The sequence below is a fragment of the Salvia splendens genome, chromosome 10, assembly GCF_004379255.2.
Source record: "Salvia splendens isolate huo1 chromosome 10, SspV2, whole genome shotgun sequence".
Classification (NCBI taxonomy): Eukaryota; Viridiplantae; Streptophyta; class Magnoliopsida; order Lamiales; family Lamiaceae; genus Salvia; species Salvia splendens.
Genome location: NC_056041.1, coordinates 527,853 through 554,287, shown reverse-complemented (window position 1 = coordinate 554,287; position 26,435 = coordinate 527,853). Strand labels below are relative to the sequence as shown.

Sequence of the window (26,435 nt, the reverse complement as noted above, 5' to 3'; positions counted from 1 at the left end):
GACACTTAATGTGGGACGGAGGTACGTAGTATCACATATGAAACCATCGTCCATTCGTCGTCACTCATCAACCATAAATATTACGATTTTTATCGCTTATTGTTTAAATTTAATGATTTAATTATCAAATCATAAGTAAACAAAAATACTTAAAAAGTTCAACTATTTAAACAACCTCGTTTAATATCTATAATGTCACCTCTTTAACATATTAACACTTTTATGTGCCACATCAATAGATTCAAATCTTTAGCATGTCCAAAAATCTTCTATTTGAGAAAAATGTCAAAATTATTATAATCGACGGTTTTTTAAATTGCAGGTTAAACAAAAAAATTTCTTGCAATTTGCCTTATAATTTTATTTCCTTGTAAAAAGTCGTTTATTTCCGTATCCTGCGTTCAAACATACACATAAGCTCATACATATATATTGATTAAAGCTATAGAGAAGAAAGAGTGAAGAAAAATCCACCATCACAAATCCCCCAATTCTAATCAGATCTCTCTACTCAAAATCGAGAAAATGGAGAAGAAAAAATCCAATGAATCGAGCAATCGCATGATATGGGATTGCGGAAGCACGCTCTACGACTCGTTCGAGTTGAAATCGCTCCAAAAGGAGCTCGATTCCGCCCTAGTCGCCAGAACTCTCTCGATGCCCCATTTATCCGATCGCCGCCCTCCGCCGCCGCCGGAGAACACAGGAAGCAGTCGTCGAAGATTTTTTCGCTCTTTTCAGAAGCTGATCCGAGCGGTTTTCAGGCCAAAAGGCGCCAAAAAATCGAGTTACGATGAGAAATCGGGAAACGGATTTTATGTGGTTTATGATCGAGCTCCTAAAATGGCGGAAATTCCGGAATATGAGGAGTTGTCGCCGGTATTGAGAAGGTCAGCTTCTCTAGGATTCACTTGCTCTTGATTTGTAGAAAATTCTATTCTCTCTCTAGATTTTCGATCCTCAATAGTTTTTGCTTTGAATATTAGTATTTGCAAAAATACAAAAAGTTGATGATGTATAGATTTGTAGGAATATGCTTTGTCCATATTATATCATCAGAATATTTCTTTGATTTTGTGCATTTTTATCTTATAAAGTCGTTTCAATTCCAATATAAGAACACAAGTTCCATTCAATTGTGGTAATTCTTACATCATGTTTTAGATTTTTAGAAGTTATATCAATTACTAATATGGCATGCTTAATTGATACTTAATAGATTTATAATTAAATGATCAACTTATTAACAAAACAAACTTAAGAAGATCATTAAATGAATGCTTATGATCCAATCCCCACTATTTTGTAATTATAAAAAGGTGATTCTAGCCAGATTAATTAAAAAAATCGTACCAGAGATTCCAAAATAAAATAATGTTGAAGAAAAAAAGGTCATGATTACTAAAAAAGTTAAAAAATAAATTCGTCGCCTGAGAGATTCGAACTCTCGCGGGGAAACCCCATGTACTTAGCAGGCACACGCCTTAACCACTCGGCCAAAGCGACGCTTGTTGGTAATGGATTGACCGAAATAATTAGACTATAGATATTAAATATAATTACAGTTATTTTCGATTAACTAACCCGTCGCGTCAATTTATAATTAATCTGTTCGGATTTAGGATGGTTTGTTAATTGGTTAACCAACATAAATGGTTCAATTATAACCAAAGCAACTGATTAATCACCACTAGACATAACATCTGCCGAAGCGGATGTAGCCATAAGCCATGGTTGAGTGCATAGCCAATAATTCATTCGTCTTTTACTAAAGAATACTGTGTGATTGTCGCTATTCAAGCAGCATACGCATTTTTGCTGCCGAAGCTCAATAACAACACAAATTATACCGTAGATGAGAAAAGTGATGGATCTCTAAGCTATACTCCATCAATTCAATCAACAACATCACTGCTAAAAAGCTTGAACTCAGCAGCATCTCCAACCAGCTTCCTCACAGAGGAGAATGCCCCCACAATCCCCACACAAGTGAACACAACAATGATGGAGTTGTTGATCCAATACGCGGCCGATGATCTCGTTGGCTTGTGACTCCGGTTGTAGAGGAGCATCGGGAGCACGAAGTCCAAAGGGATGAACCCAATGGCTCCAACCACACCGTTTATGTCTCCAAAGAAAGGCAGCATCGCAGCAAAGAAGCCACACAAGATCACGTATAGAGACCGAAGAATGATCCTCGGGATCAAGTTCCTTGTAGAGAACACACCCTTGTTCACATCAGCCGACTTCTTCTCCATTATCTCGTATGCAACTTGGGAATACACCTAAAACATTGCACACTTCATGTAAAATAAGGCAATGTGGATACTTAGTAGTAGTTAGTACTAACCAAGCCGATGGCGAAGAGCTGAAGGAGCACAAATACAATGGCGAGCCCTAGCACCCAGACAGAGGCCAAAGAAGGGCCCTCATCCGGCATGAGGCTTTTGAGGATGTTCGCGTTGGATTTGTTGCCAAACACCCAATATCCGGAGATTGCAGCAGAGTAGAAAGTCAGGAAAATCACAATGTAGCACATGATTAGGCCTTTTAGCATCTTCCCGGTTGCTGGGGGAGCCAGTGTCGCCTGCATTCCTCGTTGAAGACGAACAATTATGCATAAACATCATCATTTCCACATCATTACAAACAAGATAATCCCACCTGTATCTCAGGTAGTATGCCATTCCCATAGATGGCTGCTATTATGGATATGGAAGTGAACGCGCTGAAGATTCTAGAAGACTCGGAAGGCTCTAAAGAGTAGTCCCTCCGTGGCGCCTCTTTAGAGGCTGCTGCAAACAGAAAACAGAAAACAGGGCTAACATGATAGAATATCGAAGAAGCTGACAAAACTAGGTTGATTACCGGCATTGATGCAAGCTCCGACTACAAGAAAAGTATAGCCTATGCTGAGAAGCAGCGACACGAGGTTAATGTGCCTGAGCGAATGGAAGCTCGGGAACTGGGAGAGAAGGATCATAACTAGTGTCACCATTGCTATGAAGTGGTAGAGCTTCAATGATCCATTCGGAGAGAGGTTCGAATACATGATCTACAAAGAATCATGGCAACAATACTTTAAAAAGTAGTGGTGTTACTTCTTCATCTTTGTGAAGATAGTTAGAATCATACCTGAAGGCATTCCCCGGCAAGAAGAATAGCTCCGATGCTGATGCCGGTGTTGATTGCTGTCTGAATGAACACCACAAAATAGAACATCCATCCTGAACCTATAACAGCTCAAATGATTATCTACGTGTTTACTTTTCATGATTGATACGATATACGATAGAGTATTTCTCGAATCTTATTCCTATTAAACTATGGATTACATATTCTACCTTCATCTCATCTATGTTAATACTAAAACATCAAACTTTAAAACCAGAGTTATTCATTATACCAACCTAACAACATTATTCAAAATAATAATTTCAATGTGTAATAATTCCTGTTTTCTTTTAAAACAACAATAAGTACCATTTACAATAATTTAGATGGATTTGATTGCAACACTAAAAGAAATCCTTATTAATAATTAAGACTAGAAATAATAAGCCACCAACATTTCCATTGATATTATTCAAAAAATCATAAAAATGAGTGAAAAAGGCGTGATTTAGTTTACCTAAGACATCGGCGGCGAGTTCGCGGAAGCGGATGTGGCGGCGGCCGGACTTCTCGCAGTGGTCGAGGACCAAAGACATGAGAAAGTAGGCGTAAAAGGTGACGAGACCCATGGAGGTGAGGCAGAGGAGTCCGAGGGCCCACCCCAGCCCCCGGAAAGCGTAGGGCAGCGTGAGTATGGTGGGGCCGACGATGGCGGTGGTGAGGTGGAAGGCGGCGTGCCACCACTTCCCCTTCGATTGCAGTACGAAGGCGGCTCCAGCGTCGGCCTCCTCCGCCATGGGAAAGGGAGAGTTGTTGCTGCGGTATGAAGGGATCAAGAATAATGATACGTGTGGGAAATGTGAACGTATTTTTGCTTACACCATAACTATATTTGTTTTGATTTGATGATGTTTCCGGTTATTCATTAGCTTTGATTGCACGACTACACCATTACTTTATTAATACAGCTTTTGGTTGCATCCATTAATTTTTAGCCAAAAGACAAAAGTATAAAAAAAAATCATTTAATTGGGAAAACAGAAACTCAAAGTCCCAAGGACATCATTAATAGTCCTGATCCTGGGTTATTCCATTTTCTATCCGTTACCAAATAACGCTCGATTATTTAATAAAATTCATACATTCATAAAATGAGAATTCTCAATGAAAACAAAAGCACCATAAGTCAGAGATGTTCAACATAATCCAAGTTGAACATCTTTCTTAAACATCAGTCTTGATGTTTTCCTAATTATCTTTGTTTTTTTTCTGCCAAATTATTGTTGTATGCTTCCAATTCTTTCTTATACGCCTCCATTGCCTCCGCAGCTTTCTCATTCCAAACCTGCTTCTCTTCCTCACTTAATTCCTACACAAATCAAGAATCGAAGTTATTGCAACTTTACCCTTGAACTAAATCAAACCTTCCTCATCTGCACAAATCAAGACTCGAAGTTATAATACCTTCCACTTGAGCGAAATGAGCGCAGTGATAGTGGAATTGTTGGTCCCGGGACGCTCTTCCACCAAACTCTTCCTCGTCTCCTTGCTGAAGAGAAGGTAGGACGAGGCAGGCCGCTTTGGCTTGTTCGGATCAACAGTCTTCTCCTCGTTCTTCTTCTTCTGGCGACTCACTTTCTCTTTCTGCATACCAATCGCAAGCATCAATATATAATAAACATTTGAAGTAAATAATCAGAGAGGCCTACAATCAAGCAATACCTTGATCAAAGTTTCAGTTTTCTCTTTCTTTTTGAGCAGTTGCATAGCTTCTTGCTTCTGGAGTTTCATGAACTCTTCCCCATCTTTCTTGAGGTTAGCAGCTTCTTCTTCCTTCTTCTGTTTGTAAACTTCCATCTCTTCCGCATATTGTTCCTTGTTTTGCAATGCTATCTGGAAAAATCATCAAGCCGAAAAACCCAATTTAGAAACCACATTCATCATTCAAATGAAGTAGCACAAATTTCAGCCACCAAAAACTGACCTCTTCATAGGGGGCTTTCTGTATATCAGTCATGTTCTTCCACTCCTCACCTGTGATCTTTGCAACCTTCAATACGAAATCAATATTCCAGTTCAATTCAGCCTTAATCACATTCATTAACCCTAAGATTTTTAAAATTATTAGCCCTATACCTCCAAGACATTCTTGTTTTCTGAAAGCAGAGCTGCTCTGCGCTCATTCGAGAAGATGAAGTAGGCCGACATCGGATGCTTCGGCTTCAAAGGATCTTTCTCCTTCCTGTCACAACACAACAAAACAACAACATCAGCAAATGAATTTCTACTACTTGAGCAAAAACCAACTGAAAATTAGAGTGATTTTTTACTTTGTTTTCTTGTTGTTCTCTTTCTCTGCCTCCTGCTTGAACTGCAGGTACTGTTCGAGCAACTCCATTGCAGTCTTGTGCTTCTGCTCTTCTTCGAGAAGCTTCATTGCATCGAGCTCGCGCTTCTCGTTTCCTGCAATCTTCAAATAGGCCTCCTTCTCAGCTTGGTACCTCTCTTCATACGGCTTCTTCTCTTCCGCGGTGACAGATTTCCATTTTGCACCCAGCAGATTCGACATGGCCTTGAAATCAGCATCTGGATTAGCTTCCTTCACCTATTAACACCAGAAGATGAGTCTAACGAGTTTCCAGATTCAAAGTAAGAGATGAAATTGCGCAATTGAATGAATCATACCTCATTCCACTGGTCTTTGCACCACAGCACGTAAGGAGGAGACGGTTTCTTCTTCCCGTCCTTTTTTTTCTCCTTCTTCTCTTGCTCTAGGTCTTTGATTCCGAGCCCTAGAGGGAATGTCTGTGAAACCCCCAATTTTTTTTTTTGAGAGAGAGAGAGGTAGATGAAATGCAATTGAGCAATTGTAAAATCAACTGAAATAGGGGTGATCAGGGTTTAGATGAAACGCAATTGTGTAATTGAGCTATTGCGAAAGAAATTAATCGAATTAGGGCTAACCACTGTAGGTTTGAACTCCTTGATCTTCTGCAATTTCCTGAGCTCAATTTTGAGCTTCTCTTGCTCGCGATCTCGAGTCTCGAGCTGTTCCTCTTTGGCCTTCAACATCTCCTCGGTCTGCTCCTTCTCGATCTTCAATTTCTCGAGCTGCTCCTGCATTTCCAGCAGCTGCTTCTCGAAAGAAGACGCATCGGAAGGCGGTTGCTTCCCCTTCGCGGCGACGGGAGAGTGCTCCAGAACCGCCCCCGCGGCGATGTTGGCCTCATTTGACGAGACAGCTTTGGGCTTCAACGCTTTTTTGGTTCTCCCCTTCTTCGTGGGCGCAGGCTCAGCAAATGTAGGGTTTTCTGCTACGGCGGCCATTGGAATGGTGAGAGAGCGCGAGAGAAAGATGAAAAGTTGTGATAAAAGAGAGACGAAAGGGGAGTGGGAGTCCTAACGGTCGGCTATTTCAAATAATGATTTAATTGATCTTATTTTGATTTAATGAGAGATTTCAAATAATGATTCATCTCCGTAGGTTTTAATTCATTTGTGTCCTGTTTTCATTCGTCTTGAAAATATTTTCTTGAACGATTTCCAAGGTTAATTAAAATAATATTTAATTATGAACCAAAGTTTAATTGGTCTCATAATTTTAGAAATAAATAGATATAGTCATTGGCCGAATAAATTATGAAGTTTGATCAAATAAGAACATAGATAGGTGGGCTTTTCTTAGTATATTCAATGTAAAAAACAAGCCCTAACAAAGAAAATATCATATCAAGAATTTCATTTACTACAAATAATTACTATATAAATAATATGTACCATAATAAAACTTGCAAGACAAAATTTACAATATTATATCCGAACATGATAGCATCACAATTTGTCGATATTTTCTTGCAAAGATTTGAAGATCCATGAGAAACAAAATGCATGCATGCTCTCTACTTCTAAGCAAAGCTTAATTAAACATTTGATTAGTACTAAATAAAATAAATATCAAATTTAGACCACGAATTAATTTATACCAAAATGGACCATATATCATACCAAAATAAGGTTTTCCTGTGTCAGTCAAATTACACATTAGAGCATCCACAATAGCGGGCGTCCGTTATTGCGTCAAAAACTGCAGAAGCGGACGTCGGCGACGGACGAGAGGTCGTCCGTTGGTTTCAGCGGACGTCCGTTGGTTTTTGTTTTATATCCCCAGTGGATGCCAGAGGACGTCCGAGCCCGATCTTGGGCGATCGGGCGTGAGATCGGGCATCCACTGTGGATGCTCTTAACGCGATTGCTTATGTGGCTGTAATCAAATTTTATCTTCATTTATTGCTATTAATATTCTCTCTTCATACTTAATTACTGAGTAGTTAATTTCCTTCGTTCTCATCTACAACCAGCATCACCATTTCAATTCTTGTACAGAATTTCAAACATTGATGCTAAATGAGATTTTCATTCTTCTATGCAAAACAATTAATTTCAAAACACACTGAATTTTTTTCCCATATTCTCTTCCTAACTTTACCTCTCTTCTCTGCAAATTCTCTTATTTCTGCGTAACTTAAAAACAATACTCTTCATTAGTTTTAAAAGAATGAAGAACTACTGTTCTGATTGATTGAAAAATCTCATTTTAATTGTGAAATGGAAATAATGATTTTAATACAACTTCAAATATATTGTATTAGAAATGGACGGTTATCCATACTTTTATAGGTGAGCTATGATATGATAAGAATTTTAATGTGGGACAAGATATTAAGAATTTTAACACGCTCCCTCACGTGTGGGCCGGAATGGCACATCGGACTTCCATTACGTGGGTAGGCAAGAGAAGAGATGGAATGACACATCGGACTTCCATTACGTGGGTAGGCAAGATAAGAGATAAAAAAATAAACTCCATCATCGACTTGGCCCCGCTCTGATACTATATTAGAAATGAGCCACTCACCCTTTAAAAGGCCTTATAGGGGGAGGGTTATCCATACTTTTATAGGTAGCTAGGATCGTTACCAAGTCGATGTGAGAAAAGATATTAAGAATTTTAACATGTTGTCCCCGAAATTATTTGGCTCACGAAATTTTAGGAAGGAGTTGAAAATCTCCATTAATGGTGAAAACATTAGTTGCATAAAACTCATTAAAACTGGGGCAAAATAATTCCAGAAACAATTCTCCACCGATAACGAAGACGACGAAGAGATGAGAAAAATATAAATTTCTTATAAATTATGTATTTATTTCTAAGCTTCATCCTTCAATTTCAGATCTGAATCTCTCTGAAATTTTGACATAACCATTTAACCTTTACTATTAAATGAGCAATTATAACCCAAACGAACTCTTTCAATTTTTGAGATGCTAAATTTAAATAATCTTTTTGGGTTGAAGAAGCAAGAGCTCTCAGATTGTGATAAATGATAATGGAGGCGAGAAGATGAAGCCTCAGGCCATCCACAACACTGTCTCTTACCCGTCTCTTAACCGTCTCATCTCTTCACTATTCATGGGTCTCACTGTACTTTTCATCCTATCTCTTAACTAAGAGACAATACCTGCAACCATCTCATCTCTTAACTATTCATTCAATTTCATTTTTTATTTTTATTTTCAACAAATTCAATTAATAAAAACACACTTCATTAAATAAAATAAAATTACAACTTAAAATTTAAAAAAAATTTAAAATCCAAAAAAAAATAAAAATTATACTACCTCCGTCCCCCAAAATTCGTCCCGGTTTGACCGGGCACGGGTTTTAAGGAATGTAATGGAAAGTGGATTGAAAAAGTTAGTGGAATGTGGGCTTAACTTTTATATATTAGTTTTATAATAAAATGTGAGTAGGAATGAGTTAGTGGAATGTGGGGTCCACTACCAAAAATGGTAAAAGTGAAATGGGACAAATTTTGGGAGACGGACGAAAAAGGAAAGTTGGGACAAATTTTCAGGGACGGAGGGAGTATAATTTAAAATACAATTTTATAGAAATTGAGTAGAACTACTCCGCCTGCGAATCATCCCCCGAAGACGGTGGCGGTGCACTCAAGCTACCTAAAGGCGGAATACCAATTTTGTCTTACCATATACTCGATTCCGGCAAGATGGCCTTGATATTGGAGAGGCGTCATGCGGGAAGTGTCAGCCATCGTGACGGTCAAGTACATGGACAATAGGGTGTTCGAGCCCGAGACCGAGCCCGCCTGGCTTGATTCACCTCGGCCCCTCCTCCCTCTAGCCGCCTTGGTCCCTTGCGGCCTACGATGCCCACGAGAGGAGCCCCATGCATCGGTGGTCGTGCCCTCAACCTCTTGTGAGGCGTTGCCTGACCCGCCCTCACTAGACGAGTATTGGCCACCCGATGTTTGCTTCGTGCGTTTCTAGCTCGAGTCCGTTCTGGACTGGACACCGTCGGCCCACCTTTCAACGTCTTTGACGGCCTCCCAAACATCGACATATTTGAATTCTTTGTCGTTGTCGTAAAAAAAGACTCTCATAATGTCGGCTCCACTGGCTCCGCTTTAGTATTGAGCCACTTCATTCTTATAGATGTCGCAAAATTTTTTGACATCTCTGTCGACTCGGTCAAAATGACTGCGGAGCATCTTCATGGTGCGGCGGCGGGACCGAGACGACTTGTTCTCATTGTAGGCGTCAGTGACCTTTTTCCAAAAACACTTGCGGGTTTGTTGATTCCCGACGATGGGATCGTACGAGACGTTGACCCAAGCGTTGAACAGAGTCATCGTGTCCTTGCGGCTGTATGGATGACGACCTATATCCTCCTCCTCCTCCTAGGCCGCCTCCTCCTCTTCCTCCACGGCGTCGAATGCGCAACCCCTGGAGCTTCCACCGCCTCGCCCTCCTCCCGGATTGGGTTCATCCGGAAAATCCTCCCTAATTTGGGATAATCCATGCGATTGCTCATACCTCGGGGCGGAGGGACGAGAGTATGCATCCACATCAAAATAGGGTGGTTGGTACGCCGCCGGCGTCGACGAACCAGAACCGGCAGCACCCAAGACATTGTACATGCCCCCCAGTCGCCAAACGTGTTCAAGTCATATCCGCCGGAGCCGCCCTCGTTTCCGTCGCCTGACATTTTGAGATGAAAATTGGAGAGGTGAGATGAAAATTGGAGAAGAAAGAGAGATGATTTGAAAAGAATAGATGTGTGTTTGTGTGTATAATGAGAATAAAAGAGGAGTATTTATAGAGTAAAAAAAATAAAAAATAAAAAATAACAACGTTGAACGGTAAAAAAACGGTAACATTACCGTTATAATTTTTTAATTAAAATTGATTTTTTTAAAAAAATGATTTATTATGTCCGTGTGACGACGCTTACTCGCGGGCAGTGAGTGGACGTCACGCCTAGCGCCAGCGCGTGCTACGTGGCGCTGGCGCCTGGCGAGTTGTCCCGCCAACCGTCCCTCTGGGACGAGACACCCGCTGAGACGAGACCAAGACGTATCCCTGCAACACCGTCTCGCTGCCGTCTCTTCCCTCCGAGACGAGATAGAGACAGCAACGAGACGTGTTGCAGATGCACTTATCGAAGAAGTAAAAATTAATGCTCGCTTTTAAGAGAAAGTAGACCGCTATTTAAAACCAGAAAAAATAAAGAATTAATGAAATAAACTAGTGACGTGGCATCCATGTCATAGTCGCTCATTGGAGGCGCTTAGAGCATCTCTAATGCACGGATGTCCCATTCGGACATCCACTAGGACTTCCCAAAAACACCTCCTGTCATGTCACTAGGACTTCTCATCCCACTGCCACGTCACTAGGACATCCCCTTCACAATCTGCCATTCCCATCGCCCTTCCCACTAGGACTTCCCACAATAAAAAAATCACAAATTCACAAATAAAGCAATTTACGTTTACGGAAATAAAATTTCAACACGAATACGAATACGTTTACGCTATCATTGTCACTAGTCATTCTAGATATACTTGAAAATAGAGATGTAGAGAGAGAAACTTGTTAACACAAGTTGTGCGAATAAAATGAAGTTCAACGAACCGTATATATAGAGTTTTTTTTTAAAAAAAAATAAATACCGGACGTCCGACCCACGCCACAATGGCGGACGTCCGCCCGCCCGTCGCCCCCACGTCCGAGGACATCCGACGTCCTAGTGACGTCCGTATCCGAGTTGAAACGCCACAATGGCGGACGTCCGGTCGGACGTCCGCGACGGGCGACCGGGACGTCCGCCATTGTGGCGTCGAAGGTCGGATACGGACGTCCCGTGAGGACGTCGGGTGTCCTCGGACGTGCGGGCGACGGGTGGGCGGACGTCCGCCATTGTGGAGTGGGTCGGACGTCCGGGTCGGACGTCCGGTAATTAATTTTTTTTTAAACTCTAGTGGGAAGGGCGATGGGAAGGGCGGATTGTGCAGGGGATGTCCTAGTGACGTGGCAGTAGGATGGGAAGTCCTAGTGACGTGGCAGGAGGTGTTTTTGGGATGTCCTAGTGAATGTCCGAGTGCGACACCCGCCCACGGGAGATGCTCTTAAATATATAGCCTAGCAGATCAAACCTCTGAATATGGGATCTAACAAATTCCATATATAATTATCAATTAATTATGTAATCCCGTAATTATGGAATGAAATATCCCGTAAATATGTTATCAATTAATTATAATAATATTACTAAAAAGAATGAGATATTTATGAAATAGCCGCCTCTCCATCCCATGTCGTCGGCGTTGTGTCTTTCTCAAACCGCGGCGCCGCCGACGTGTCCGCCTAAGGAAGAGGAAGACCGGATGAGCCAAGTCCCTGATGATATTCTTCTTCTACTCATATCCTGGGCAAAATCGACAGCCGCTAAAACCACGAATCTCTCCCATAGATGGAAAAACCTTTGGTGTGTCGTCCCCAGCCTCCGCTTCCACTTGAGCTGCATCGGCCACTACGTCTTCGATTTAACTATCCGCTTCTCTCACTTGGTGTCCCGCTGCCTCTCTCACCGTGACTCTGCAGCCGCTGTCCACGACTTCCACCTTTCATTCGACGTCCCTAGTTACTGTGAATTCTTGGACGAAATTGTGGAGGAATGCATGCTCTACGCCATCAATCACGACATTCAATCCGTCCGCGTCCACACCAATCGCTACCGTTTATATTCTTATCTTTACCATATTTGAAAACCCTTTATCTTGAAACTGAATTGTGCTTCCACGGTAATGACAACAAAATGGAGCCTTTTTCCGAGCTGGAGAAGCTTACTCTCATCGGTTCTTTTGCTTCTTATAAAGGCACCAAAGCTTAGAGTTCTTGAAATCACCAAGAGATTTATACTCCGTTGCTTACCTCTTTTAGATACGAGTCTGATGGGGTTTGGGATTGTGAAAACGTGAATCTCCCCAAGTCTATTTAGACATTCATGAGACTAGACCCTTGTACAATTATCGGCATCGCTTTTGTTTTTGTTAGGATGCTTCACCAATTTGAAAGTGCCACCACACTTTCATTGACTTTGGACACTCTCAGGGTACCTCTCTCTCTCTCTTTCTCCTCATACTAATGTACTATGTATGTATGTATGTATGTAGTATATTTTAATGGTTGTTTGAAACTGATAGGTTCTTGAATTCAATGGTGGTCCCTTTGAGCAAACTCCTCCTCCACCATTTCCCAACATGAAATGTCTGATGGAAGGACGTAACGGAATTCGCACAGTATTTCAAGGAGTAATGAACTATTTGATGGGGACTTTGTATAGTGAGGTGGAGTTTCCTCCTAATGTCATTGTTGTTGAACAAATTTTCGACATAGACAATTGTTATAAGTATGGAGAGTCATATCCTAATTATACAGACAGCGATTAAGACATTGAATTTCTTAATCAACTATTTTCCCTTTGTCTTGTTGAATTTGAATGCGTAATTTGTAAAGTATACTATTTTGTCTTAAAATATATGGCCGAAATACGAAAGTTGACTCCTAAACAAATGAAAACGTCATCAAAGCATGGTTCCATCAAAAAATTAATGGTAAACGCTAATTAACCAAATTTTGACATAATTAGTATGGTTTTGTCAAAAAACTAACAGTCAACGTTAACGGCCAGTTTTGTATAGTTGTGGTATGGAGGATTGGGGAGGTACTGTATAACTTACCGAAGCCACCATACTGTATATCTTACCGTAAACGCGGTATGCGAAAAAAATCATACATTTACCTTATTTTGGTATACCTTATTTTTGTGTATGACAAAATTTCATACCGGTATCGTACATCATTTTCGGTATACAGTATTTTTGCGTTATACCCGGTTTTCAACATCAATGAAAATAGATAATTTGAGTTTTTAGAATATTATTTATAGTGTATAATCTAAAAAATATATTAAATATATTTTATTTATAATTATATTTATACTCCCTCCGCCCCTTAAAAAATATGTGGCAATGGATATGTCTAGGGAATTAAGAAAAAAAAAGGATTAAAAAAAGTAAAGAAAATGATGGTTTCAACTTATAAAGAGAGATACTGAAAAAGAGAAGAAAAGAAAAGAACATCCTCAATAAGTTGCATCCAAGACAGAAATACTATATTGCTACCGAAAATTCCACTAGCAATTTCACAATCCAACAATTGCTGCATTAAGGAAACACTAAGTACTTACCAAACTAACTAAAAGTAGTACCATAATGTTTTCCTATACACCATGTATTTGTAATAAACAACAGTACGCATCATCCAAACAATCAAATCTTTGCACAAAATAAGCATTTACCAGAGCACCGAAACTCCAAAATCAGAAACAGATAAAAAGGAAGAAAACTTACAAACAAATCATACCAACATTCTTTGGAACAAACATCAAGCAGCAATCTGCCTTGTTCCACCCCTCTTCTTCAAGATCATGTCTTTGAGATCTTCGTACCGATCATGGTGAAAATCGATCCAAATGCACAACTGGCTTATGGCCTCTCTCTTCTCCTCACTCAGTCTCAATATACCACTATCCTTCTCATTCATCTTCCTCTCCAATTCTCCCACCTTCTCGTCCCTTTCTTTTATCATCGTCTTCATCTCCTTCACCTTCTCCTCGTGCTGCTTCGCCATCTCAGTAAGGTGTTTCCTCTCCTCCTCGTTATTCAGCAGTATCATCTCCACCTCCTTAACTCTCTCTGTCAACACCTGCACTTGCTGAACTAAACTCCCAATCTCCTTCTTCATCTCATCCTTTTCAGCATTGCTCCCAATAATCAAGTTCAGCACAGCTTTGAGCTCATTCCCGATTTCAAAAACCCGCGACTCCAAGTGGCTGTAGTCCTCCTCAAACTTCACACAGAATGTGTCAATCCCATTCAAGGTCTCATTCGTCTTCTCAGATATTTCTGCAAACAAATTCAGTCGAGCTTCGTTGTAGATAGAAACTAGCCCGGATAATGAAGCAATCCTCTCTTCGAGCAACTTCTGCTCTTCCATCAAGTTCTCAACTCTATTCTGCTGGGTCTCTTCCTTCTCGCTCAACACCTGCTCCGTGATCCGGAGCTTCTGATCCGACAGCCGCTGCTTAACGTCAGTCGCTCTCATATTCTCTAACAGAGAACTAAGTTCATCATCCTTGATCTCTAGCTCGGATTTGAGGTCTTCTATGGTTTCTTCGAGCTGATCGATGTCCTTATTCTTCGCAGCCATGCTTTCACGGAACTGATCAGAGATCTCCTCTGTTTTCTTCTCTGATAAGATGAGTTTCTCATGGCAATCCCTAAACCGGACTTCCAATTGCTTGTTTTCCTCTCTCAATCTCAGGACTTCATCTCTATGTTCTTCCATTTCTCTCTCATGCTCCACAATCTTATGCCCTAATTCAGTGTTCCGATTCTCAGCCAGCGATAATTCCTCTTTCAATTTCTCAATCTGAACTAAGATCTCCGAAATTTCTTCACGCTGTTTCTCAATAACCCTATCTGATTCACTTTTCTGATCACTCAGATGCCCTAATTGCTCTCGGAGATTGTTCACATCTGCAGTCAATGCCACAATCCGCGCAGATGATTCACTCTCACTTTCCTCAAACACCTTTCGCAAATTGGAAATCTCACTCTCCTTCTCCTTCAACATTTTCTCCATCTCAGAATTCCTGAATTGCAGCTGCGCATTTTCTTCTCGCAGCGAGGAAACGTCGGCGTTTAACCTCTCCACGGCGCTCTGACCTTCCTGATGCAACGCTTCCTTCTCATCTACGGCGGATGGTTTCTCCTCCACATCGACTTCGATTTCGCCGTTTCTTTCCGCCGGCGAATCATCGGAATCCGACGAATCCGAACTCGGCGAGGAGCTGTCTTTCCCCCTCTTTCTACGACGAAACTTATCCCTCAACTCTCCAGTTAGATTATCATAACGAGCGTAAAGCGAGTCGTACTGCTTCTGGAAATCCTTAATCAAATCTGCCACCTCCTCCTTCCTTTCATCACCAACTTTGTCATTCAGAAAATTGAAGATTTTCTGCACATTTCCATCAATTCCTGCAGTTTGCCACAGAAAATAAAGAGAAAAAAGAGCAATCAAAATCATAATCATAGAAGATCTGAAAAGGTAAAAAGAAGCAATTAATTAGTAAATTTTCTGAACCTGTTTTGACTCCTTTGAGCTGATCGTCTTTGGTAGGATCGATAAAGGATTTAAACGACTTGCGCCAGCGCTGCCTCGGCATTTCTCAGATGAATTCTGATGGGGTACGAACTAAACAACTAAACCCTAGTTGCGAGCCCAATAACAGTGACGGCCCATCAGCCCAAAACCCAAGAAAGAGTATCAGTTCGGCATGACCAAAGAGTTCGGTTCGGCACAACCAAAGAGTTCGGTCGCAGCCTACAGCTCGGTAAAAGCCAACCAATCAAGCTCTACTCTCAAAACCCAAGAAAGAGTATCAGTTCGGCATGACCAAAGAGTTCGGTTCGGCACAACCAAAGAGTTCGGTCGCAGCCTACAGCTCGGTAAAAGCCAACCAATCAAGCTCTACTCTCAGATCGGCAAAAGAACCAATCAAGCTCTACTCTCAGATCGGCAAAAGCTAATCGGCAAAGTTCAGCAGTTCGGTCTCAGTGTTCGACCGAACAATTAGATAGTGGACCCATGCAGGATCTCCACGACCTCCATTACACCCACGATCTATTTAGTGGTGTTAAGCAGTTATCAACCATCCACGATCTAGTGAGTGGTGCTGCAAACCACGATCTTAGTTCAATGTATAAATAGAACCTAGATCAGATAGACAGGGGTTAAGCTCTCTAGATCCTGAATCTTATAGCAAATCGGTATTGTAATCTGTAAGCGAGACCAAGCAATACAAATTTGCCCTCTCTTCTTCCCGTGGACGTAGATTTACCTCAGTAAATCGAACCACGTAATTTTCCGTGTTGTGATCGTTTATTACTTGCATTTATTCCCATCAAAAATTCGCCACATCATCACTGGCGCCGTCTGTGGGAAACAGAGAACCAAAACTGTGATAAAAGCGAGTTTTTGATCCTTTTCTACCAAAAAAAAAATGCGTACCAGATCACATAATACCCATACTTCCGTCCGTGATGAAGGTGAGGAAGCTAGTCCAGCCCATAGGTCTGGAAAACAGCCTCGGGAGAAATCTGCCTCCAGTTCTCACGGTGAAGGAACAAACCACTCAAAAAGTCATCGCACCGAGCCTCCCCAGCAGCTCGCTTTGAATGAGGCTGTCAAGTTGTTCTTGGCTGAGAAGCAGGATGAGTTCTTAACATTCCTGCAAACGAGCCAGAAGCCGGAGAAGAAAACGGCGGATTCTCCCTCCCCCTCCAGACATGAAAGTCACTACCGCAGTAGTGTCGCACCTTCCAGGAGAAAGAATCCTCACCACCGACATGTTCCTGTTCCTCCTCGGTACCGAAATCACAGGAGAACTCCATCTCCACCATACCGAAGAGATGTCGGATTCGCCATGTATGGAGCGCTGAAGACTCCATTTTCGGATGATATCACCCGAACTCCATTGCCACAGAATTACCGAACTCCGTCAATGACTTATGACGGGTTAGTGGATCCTCATGATTTCCTGGGACGCTATCAGTATAATATGGCGAACCAAGGTCTCAATGAGGTTCACATGTGTAAGCTGTTTCCCGAGCTGCTTATCGGGAACGCAAGAAGGTGGTTTGACAGCCTCCCTCAAGGGAGCATTAGATCTTACAGAGATCTAATGGATGCTTTTCACAGGAGATTCTTCCAGAAAGCGGAAGCCCGAATCACTTCGGCTCAGCTGCTTTCTATACGTCAAGGTCGCGATGAAAAAATTAGCGACTTCATGACGAGATTCCACAAGGAATGCCTATAAGTAGATGATCTCAATGATCTACTTGTCATTTCGGCATTCCAAAATGGAATTCTGCCCGGAGCTCTCTACAGAAAGCTCGTTGAGTGCAGTCCGCAAACAGCTCAAGAGATGTGGGACATTGCGGACCAGTTTTCTCGTGCCGATGAGGCAGACCGTCGAAAACGGTCTTTAGACAGCTCATCCAGAGGAGACAAAAAGAAGCCCGATCATAGCGATCAGGGGCTTCCTCGCCGAACTCCTTTTGAAAGAATTCAAAGGGCACCGGTACAAGGCAAATTGGGACCACGTCTCGATCTTGAGAAACCGCCCGCTCAGTTCGTACCATTGAACAAGTCGAGAGCGGAAATTTTCGAACTGCATTCTGATATGTTCGAAAAACCAAAGCGGATGACGAAATCAGCCACGCGCCGAAGTCAGGATACGTACTGCTCCTACCATCAAGACCACGGTCACGATACCGAGGAGTGCCGAAATTTGGCAGCAGGTATTGATGTTCTTGTGAAAGCAGGGACGTTAAAAAAATACCAAAGCAAGCTGCCGAAGAAGAATAAGAAACAGAGAGGTGCGAACTGCGCTCCTCAGGATCCTAAAAGGCAACAGGATCCCGAAGACGATGACGAGCCGCAATATGACCGAGTAATCCAGACTATTGACGCTCTCCCAGCCGGGAAGACTAAGTCGTCTCTAAAAGCAGAACGCAGAGGCGTCAATCGAGAGGAGCCTATGCATAAAAGGCTGAAGAAGGAGGAAGTAATCACGTTTTCAGATGCAGATCCCGTCCCGGCCATTTCTCCTCATCAAGACGCGATTGTCATTCAAGCCGGAGTGGCAAACAAACTGATCCACAGAGTGTTTGTGGATACAGGAGCGTCGGTTAGCATTCTTTTTAAAGAATGTTTTGATAAACTGGAAGTGGATCCAGCTCGGCTCAGTCCGGCCCCACTTCCTCTGAAAAGTTTCGCCCAGGAAGACACCCGCCCTGAAGGTACTATCAGCCTTCCGATTACGGTGGGAAGAGCGCCTACTAGCTCCAGTACGGTGATCGAGTTTTTTGTGGTAAAAGCTCGGTCCCCGTATAACATCATCCTGGGAAGAGACTGGCTCAACACAGTTCGGGCCATTTGCTCTACTTATCACCTCACAATCAAGATCCCCACTAAAGGAGGGATTGCAGTCATCCGAGGTGATCAAAAGAGAGCAAAAGAATGTTTGCAGATTGCGCTTAAAAGTGCCGAGCAATCAGATCGGCACCATCAAGCATAGCAATCACAGCAGCCGGAGTCAGAGGCAGGAGAAATGACCGAAGTCACACCGGAGCCGAACTCGATGACAGTTCAGTTATACGAAGATGATCCATCCAGAACGGTCAAGATCGGTTTCGCGGGAACACCTCTGCTCCGGGAAAAGACCATCCAGCTCCTCAAAGAGTACAAAGATGTCTTTGCGTGGTCTCCGTTGGACATGACCGGAGTGTCTTCCGAGGTAATTACACATCGGTTAAATATTGATCCCTCAGTCCGGCCTATAAAACAGAAGCAAAGACTCTTTGCGGCAGAAAGAAATCAAGTCATCCATGACGAAGTCCGCCAATTACTGAAAGCGGATGTATTATTCGAAGTAAAATATCCTTCTTGGGTGGCCAATCCTGTGATGATCAAGAAAAAAGAAGGATGGCGGATGTGCATAGATTTTACCGATCTAAATAAGCACTGTCCTAAAGATTGCTACCCCCTTCCGAACATAGATAAAAAAGTAGAAGCTTTGATAGGCTTCGAAATTTTCTGTTTTCTTGATTTGTATAAAGGATACCACCAAGTTTTAATGGATGAGAATGATGCTTCAAAAACGGCTTTCATTACTGACTTCGGCATTTTTGCTTATAAAAAGATGCCATTCGGTTTAAAGAATGCCGGAGCCACATATCAAAGGATGGTAGACAAGCTATTTCGGCACCTGATCGGAAAAGAGGTTGAAGTCTATGTTGACGACATAGTTGTTAAAAGTAGAAGCACTTCGGATTACGAAGACAATCTCAAATCAACTCTCGACGTGCTCAAAAAAGCCAACCTCAAACTCAATCCCCAAAAATGTACCTTTTTGGTAGATTCGGGAAAGTTTCTGGGTTGTTGGGTTTCAAAGGACGGACTCAAGGCAAATCCCCTAAAGGTTCAAGTTGTTCAGAACATGGCAATGCCGAAGTCCATACATGATGTGCAAAGGCTAACTGGATGTCTAGCCGCACTGAATAGATTCCTTTCCCAAGCAGCCGAAAAGCAACTGCCGTTCTTCAATGTTTTGAAGAAGGCACCAAAGTTTGAGTGGGGAGCCGAACAGAAAAAGGCTTTTGACGAACTCAAAAGTTATTTAGCCGAACTCCCTATTCTCTCTGCTCCAACAGATGCCGAAGTGATATTCTTATATTTAGCGGCATCAGATCAAACCATTAGCGCGGTACTTGTACGAGAAGAAGGCCTAAAGCAGCGTCCTATCTACTTTACAAGCCGAGCATTAAGAGGTCCCGAAACAAGGTATCAACCTCTGGAAAAAATTGCTCTGGCATTAGTAAATGCAGCAAGGAGACTGCGGCCATATTTCTATGCTCACAAGGTATGCGTCTTAACCGATCTTCCACTTCGGCAAGTTTTGACTAAGCCTGAAGCATCAGGCAGAATTGCCAAGTGGGCCATAGAGTTGGGAGAACATTCAATAGAATATCTACCTCGGAAAGCCATCAAGGGACAAGCCTTGGCAGATTTTCTGGTAGAGGCAAAGTTCGATCAAGCAATCCCTATTATTGCCGAACCGAAAAGCCCTACCAATGATGAACCAACACAGCCCCAGGAACCCGAAGTAGAGCCGCCGGACTGTTGGATTGGATTCGTAGATGGAGCTTCGAATAAGACGGGAAGTGGAGCTGGTATTCTACTTATCGCTCCCGACGGACACGAGGTAACTTATTCACTTCGGTTCTTATTCCCAACCACTAATAACGAAGCCGAATACGAAGCCCTTCTTGCCGGACTTCGGTTAGCGCAAAGTCTATTTATCAAATCTCTCAAAATCCATTGTGATTCACAAGTCATAGTGAATCACATGTGGGGTACAAGTGAAGCCCGAGATGAAAGGATGAAAAAATACTTGGACAAAGCGCAAAGCATTAGCCGAAGTTTCTCTTATTTTCGGATAATCCGCATTCCCAGAGCGGAAAATGGCCGAGCAGATACTTTAAGCAAGTTGGCCTCATATCCGAGCTCAAAAGTGGAGGAATTACCGCACAGAAGCATTGATGATGCTGAGGTACTTTCAGTAACCAGCTCGCCGAACTGGATGACGCCAATATCAAAGTATCTAGATCAAGGACAACTGCCCGAGGATAAGAGAGAAGCTCGGAAAATCACATGCCGAGCACTTCGGTATGAACTTCATGAAGGAGTCCTATATAGAAAGTCCTACCTTCAACCGTTATTGCGATGTGTAGGACCAGAAGAGACGGACTACATCCTTAGAGAAGTTCACGAAGGATCGTGCGGCAGCCACATCGGAGCTAGAGCTTTAGCTAAAAAAGTTCTGAGATGGGGATATTATTGGCCAACTATGGTACAAGAAGCAGTACAGCTCGTTAAGAAATGTACGAAGTGCCAAATCCATGCAAATATCCCAAGGATGCCGCAGACCGATCTATGTGCTATGCAAAGCCCTTGGCCTTTTATGCAATGGGGCATAGACATAGTAGGACCACTACCACAAGCTCCTCGGCAAATGAAATTCTTGATCGTTGCCGTGGACTACTTCACAAAGTGGGTGGAGGCTGAACCATTAGCTACGATAACGAGCTCGAAGGCATTGAATTTTGTTTGGAAGAACATAGTTTGCCGATTTGGCATACCCCATATCCTCATTTCGGATAATGGGACTCAGTTCACCGACAAGACATTCAAGAATTGGTGCCAAGAGTTGAATATTCAACAGCGGTTCACTTCGGTCTCTCACCCACAAGCAAACGGACAAACGGAAGTAACAAACCGTATTTTGGTGAAAGGATTAAAAGCTCGGTTAGAACAAGCCAAAGGACAATGGGTAGAAAATCTTCCTCAAGTCCTATGGTCTTACCGAACTACACCAAAAACCTCCAACGGTGAAACTCCGTACAGTCTAGTGTACTGCACTGAAGCCGTAATTCCGGTTGAGATCGGCATACCCAGCCCCCGAACACTCAATTTCTCAACAGAACTGAATGATGACGGACTGAGAGCCGAACTAGATCTTGCCGAAGAAAGAAGAGAACTGGCCTGCATAAAAGCAGCCAAGTACAAGGAGCAAGTAACCCGGTATTATAACCAAAGGGTGAAAAAGCTGCAGTTTCAAGTGGGAGATCTCGTATTGAGAAACAATGAAGTAAGCCGAGCAGAAAAGCTGGGCAAACTTGAACCCACATGGGAAGGTCCGTATCGGGTGTCAGAAGTCCTGGGAAAAGGGTCTTATAAATTGACTCACATGTCAGGAGAACAAGTACCCCGAACATGGCATATTTCCAACCTCAAGAAGTTCCATTTGTAAGAGACAAGGTCCGGTCAGTCTTGTATCTAGTTCGGTCCTAGGGATATGCGCTTTCATGTTTCTATTTGTCCTTTATGCTGGTCGTTTTATAAAAGTTTAAAATCTTTTTCGTCTTTTTTATTTGTCTTTATGTGCGTTTAGTCTCTATGTGCGTTTTGTCTCTTATAAATATTGCTGAGGTATATTGATCTTTAAAGGCTGATCCCCTTTTTAGATCATGTATTAAAGACAATTGTGAGTCCAAGCTTCTAAGGAAGATACAAGACCACAATTCAGCTTAAGAAACAAGCAGTTCGTCTGAAACGGACTGCAATAAGCCGAAAACCACTTCGGTCAACCAGGGAAAGTCCAATCCAAGCGATAAAACTCGCCAAATTAGGACACAAAGGGAAAGTCCAATCCAAGCGATAAAACTCGCCAAATTAGGACACAAAAGGAAAGTCCAATCCAAGCGATAAAACTCGCCAAATTAGGACACAAAGGGAAAGTCCAATCCAAGCGATAAAACTCGCCAAATAAGGACACAAACTAAGTCCGGTCAAAGAAGAGTTTTCTTCATAAGACTGAGGACGAGTCCGGTCAAAGAAGAGTTTTCTTCATAAGACCGAGGACGAGTCCGGTCAAAGAAGAGTTTACTTCATAAGACCAAGGACGAGTCCGGTCAAAGAAGAGTTTACTTCATAAGACCAAGGACGAGTCCGGTCAAAGAAGAATTTACTTCATAAGACCGAAGACGAGTCCGGTCAAAGAAGAGTTTTCTTCATAAGACCGCGGACGAGTACAATAAATGAAATAAAAAATCGCTGAACTGTAAATACGCAGTGATAGAAGCGAAATGAAAAAATTTCATTTATTAAGTCTTGTTCGGCATACAATTTCGCTGCCCTACGAGAAGGCGTTACACCATTACAAAGGACTATTCTACTGTCCACGGTTGCTAAAGTTGAGCCACCTATCCAAAAAATCCTCATGATGCTGAGTTCGGGTGTTCCGAACAGTTGAAGAATAAGTAGGTCAACGAGATGCTCTGATCGACCTACCGCCCCTTCCCTGAGTCCGGGAAGTTCTAGCACCTCGGCGGCGAAGAGTCTCTTCACGAAGCATCCGCTGATCTTGCTCACTCATAATCACAACTCCTCTACGAACTTCAGGGCGTTCTCGTCTTGACATTTCCGGTTGCTCCGGAGTCCGTTGCTGACTTGGAGTACGTTCTCGTCTTGACGTTTCCGGTTCATCCTGAGTCCGTTGTTGGTTTGGAGTAGAATCTTGAGCAAGTGGATTAGAGGTTTGAGTTGGAGTGTGAGCATCTGTTGGCGGGAAACGCCTAAGGAATCTCTCGATTGAGGGACGCCGGGAAAGAATGATGTCGTACCGAGAAGCCAAGCGCCGCAATGACTTCACAACTTGTTGGCAAGCCGAGCTCTCCAGCGCATTGTTCTTCCGGAGTACATGAAGCTCCTCCCACAGTTCATCAACTTGATTCTGAACTTCAGATATGGTCATTCCCCCGCGCCCGCAGATGAAATCCTCATATGCAGTCCTCTCAGCGATGACAGTGTTCAGCTCGGCATCCAGATCTTTCTTTATGGACTTTAAGTCCTTATTGTTGGACTCCAGCTCCACTAACCGAGCCAAGAGTTCGTCATACTTCACCTGGTCATCTATGGCTTTTTTCTCAGCTTCGTTTAAAGCCGAAGAGTATAGCCGCTTCCAGTGAAGTACCTCCAGCTCCTTAGAGTTAAGAATACAAAGCAGCTATGTCAGTTCGGCATTTCAGTTTACCGAGCAGGCAGTAAACCACAACAGGAGTAAAAGAGATTACGAAAAGCTATAAAGAAGACACGAGTGTAGAAAGAAGAATTTTTTCATTCACAAGAAAAATTTTTTACACAAGGAGGGCTTCAAGGCCATTTTACAAGGAGAGAAAGAAACTAAACTAAGAGAAGGGAGACGAAATCATACTCCGCCAGTTTCGTCTCCGGCTCCTCTGTGGGTTTCAGCCTCCTTCTCCTTGTCTACTTCGGCTTCAGCCTCGGCCTCCCTACTCCCTCCAGCCTGCTCGGTGCCCCCATCGCCGATCTGCAGCACCTCCTGCTCGGCATGCCCGTCGCCGGCCTGCTGATCCGTCTGCTCGGTCTCCTTGCCGGCCTCGTTTTCCTGCCCACCCTCTTCGTTAAAGATTGGAGCGGGTGAAACAGGTCCCAAGGAGGCAAAGATGGCCTCCATGTTCTCGTCCCGGTCAGCGCGGCAGTTACGGACTCTTTCAGCAGAGAGCAGGACCGAGGAAGAAGCAAGCTCCTCAAGGAGCGGCAGACTCTGGAGACGAGCTGAAATCTCTCGGCCATACAGCGGCAGGACGACTTCGGGTCCCTGCTCAGCGTTATCGGTCATCAATTTCAGCAGATCACCGATAAAGGCCGAAAATTGATTGCTCAAAAAGAGTTTCTCCGCGAAAACACGGAGAGCCTCCCCCTGAGCAACCACGGCGGCAGCCTCCCTCTGTTTAGATTGCTCTCTCTGGATGATGAGCTGGTTTTTGGCACGCTGAGCTTCATCCTGAGCCGAGATCCTAGCGGCCCTTGCCTTCTCAAAGTCTGCCCGAGCCTGTTCGGCCTGGTGACGAGCAGCATTCAACTTCCTCTGCATCTCAGCATAATCGTTGGACGCTTTGGAAAGTTCAACGGCGACGAGCTTGGAGAGCATATTGTTCCTCTGAAAATGGAAAAAGGAAAAAGTCAACAGAGGGGCCACAAAAAATATAGGAAAAAAGCAAGGCCAGAAAATCAAGAAGAGAATTCACCTCTACAAAGTCCGTTGGCCATGCAAAAGGCTCACAGACATGTTTCGAAGAGGCCGCCAAGACAATGTCTTTCTCCGGCGCTCTTGGGGGTTTCTGAATCTTCCCCTTCCCCTTTGCCGAAGTCGACTCCGGCTTTTTTGGATCCGGTGATGGGGTACGAACTAAACAACTAAACCCTAGTTGCGAGCCCAATAACAGTGACGGCCCATCAGCCCAAAACCCAAGAAAGAGTATCAGTTCGGCATGACCAAAGAGTTCGGTTCGGCACAACCAAAGAGTTCGGTCGCAGCCTACAGCTCGGTAAAAGCCAACCAATCAAGCTCTACTCTCAAAACCCAAGAAAGAGTATCAGTTCGGCATGACCAAAGAGTTCGGTTCGGCACAACCAAAGAGTTCGGTCGCAGCCTACAGCTCGGTAAAAGCCAACCAATCAAGCTCTACTCTCAGATCGGCAAAAGAACCAATCAAGCTCTACTCTCAGATCGGCAAAAGCTAATCGGCAAAGTTCAGCAGTTCGGTCTCAGTGTTCGACCGAACAAGGAGATAGTGGACCCATGCAGGATCTCCACGACCTCCATTACACCCACGATCTATTTAGTGGTGTTAAGCAGTTATCAACCATCCACGATCTAGTGAGTGGTGCTGCAAACCACGATCTTAGTTCAATGTATAAATAGAACCTAGATCAGATAGACAGGGGTTAAGCTCTCTAGATCCTGAATCTTATAGCAAATCGGTATTGTAATCTGTAAGCGAGACCAAGCAATACAAATTTGCCCTCTCTTCTTCCCGTGGACGTAGATTTACCTCAGTAAATCGAACCACGTAATTTTCCGTGTTGTGATCGTTTATTACTTGCATTTATTCCCATCAAAAATTCGCCACATCATCAAATTCTGAGCAAATTTTCTAGGTTTAGTACTTGAATTACAGAATGATGAAGAAAGAAAGCAGTTGTAACATTTGGTTTGTTAACTTCGAAAATATCGATGTTTTTAATTTTACATAAATAAATTAGGGAAAATCTAATTTTGAAACATCTGGATCTAATTCATTATAAAATCAAATTCAAATACTATTGACTTTTTTTAAAGAAATCCTTGTTTGTCTTCTTTGGTATACTAATTAATTTAGGAATACGATTATGACTATTAATTTATAGCTATCCTTCTTAACAAGATAGCTAAGTTACAATTTATATTTAATTCTATTAAAAAAGATTTGCGTTTTTTAAAAACATAATATTGTTTAATTTTTCTAAAAAATAATGCGTAATAATTAAAAACTGATTATTATACTATCTCATATGGAACATAATTTATAGACTATTCACTTTGATGGCATATTTATGTAACTAGATGAATTGCATTGATCTTACACTTTCAAGTATTCCATACTTACAATATTTTCATTTTAATTAAAATATTTGACTACATGATTTTTGTTTATAGATATGCAATCGCAAAGTAGTAAAAAATTTGAATCCAAAACATTCAAATTTTGGAATAAAAACTAACTACAAAAAATAAAATTCTCAAATATAATTAATAATTATTTTTAATATTTAATGTATTAAGTATTTGATAATTAGTTTTAACATCTTAAAAATGTTTATAAAATTATTATAAATTTAAAACAAACATTTTAAAACATTTCACG

At 42.4% G+C, this 26,435-nt stretch overlaps 4 protein-coding genes and 1 non-coding gene across 6 annotated transcripts; 1 reads left to right on the top strand and 4 right to left on the bottom strand.

Moving 5' to 3' along the window:
* The first annotated feature begins 261 nt into the window (after window positions 1–261).
* LOC121751302 lies at window positions 262–1,112 on the top strand. Its single transcript, XM_042146023.1, has one exon. The coding sequence runs from the start codon at window positions 526–528 to the stop codon at window positions 919–921; it is 396 nt and encodes a 131-aa protein (XP_042001957.1). The 5' UTR covers window positions 262–525; the 3' UTR covers window positions 922–1,112.
* A 312-nt stretch (window positions 1,113–1,424) lies between these two features.
* TRNAS-GCU lies at window positions 1,425–1,506 on the bottom strand. The gene has a single exon. It is a non-coding gene; the product is annotated as a tRNA-Ser (tRNA).
* Window positions 1,507–1,734: 228 nt separating this feature from the next.
* On the bottom strand, window positions 1,735–4,027 carry LOC121750213 (probable GABA transporter 2). 2 transcript variants are annotated; one of them, XM_042144706.1, is made up of 6 exons: window positions 3,632–4,027; window positions 3,136–3,233; window positions 2,869–3,055; window positions 2,665–2,795; window positions 2,351–2,587; window positions 1,735–2,285 (listed from the first exon to the last, which is right to left on the bottom strand). In XM_042144706.1, exons 1-6 carry the CDS (start codon window positions 3,909–3,911, stop codon window positions 1,896–1,898), a joined length of 1,323 nt encoding a protein of 440 aa, XP_042000640.1. In that variant the 5' UTR covers window positions 3,912–4,027; the 3' UTR covers window positions 1,735–1,895. The 2 variants fall into 2 exon arrangements, with proteins under 2 accessions (XP_042000640.1, XP_042000641.1); XM_042144707.1 differs by having other exon boundaries at window positions 2,665–2,792.
* A 209-nt stretch (window positions 4,028–4,236) lies between these two features.
* On the bottom strand, window positions 4,237–6,629 carry LOC121751527 (high mobility group B protein 6-like). The gene is made up of 8 exons (XM_042146277.1): window positions 6,079–6,629; window positions 5,800–5,919; window positions 5,445–5,719; window positions 5,251–5,356; window positions 5,099–5,164; window positions 4,837–5,007; window positions 4,579–4,758; window positions 4,237–4,483 (listed from the first exon to the last, which is right to left on the bottom strand). The coding sequence occupies exons 1-8, from the start codon at window positions 6,439–6,441 to the stop codon at window positions 4,367–4,369; spliced, it is 1,398 nt and encodes a 465-aa protein (XP_042002211.1). The 5' UTR covers window positions 6,442–6,629; the 3' UTR covers window positions 4,237–4,366.
* A 7,000-nt stretch (window positions 6,630–13,629) lies between these two features.
* LOC121751735 (COP1-interactive protein 1-like) lies at window positions 13,630–15,766 on the bottom strand. The gene is made up of 2 exons (XM_042146528.1): window positions 15,685–15,766; window positions 13,630–15,578 (listed from the first exon to the last, which is right to left on the bottom strand). The coding sequence occupies exons 1-2, from the start codon at window positions 15,764–15,766 to the stop codon at window positions 13,924–13,926; spliced, it is 1,737 nt and encodes a 578-aa protein (XP_042002462.1). The 3' UTR covers window positions 13,630–13,923.
* Window positions 15,767–26,435: the final 10,669 nt, after the last annotated feature.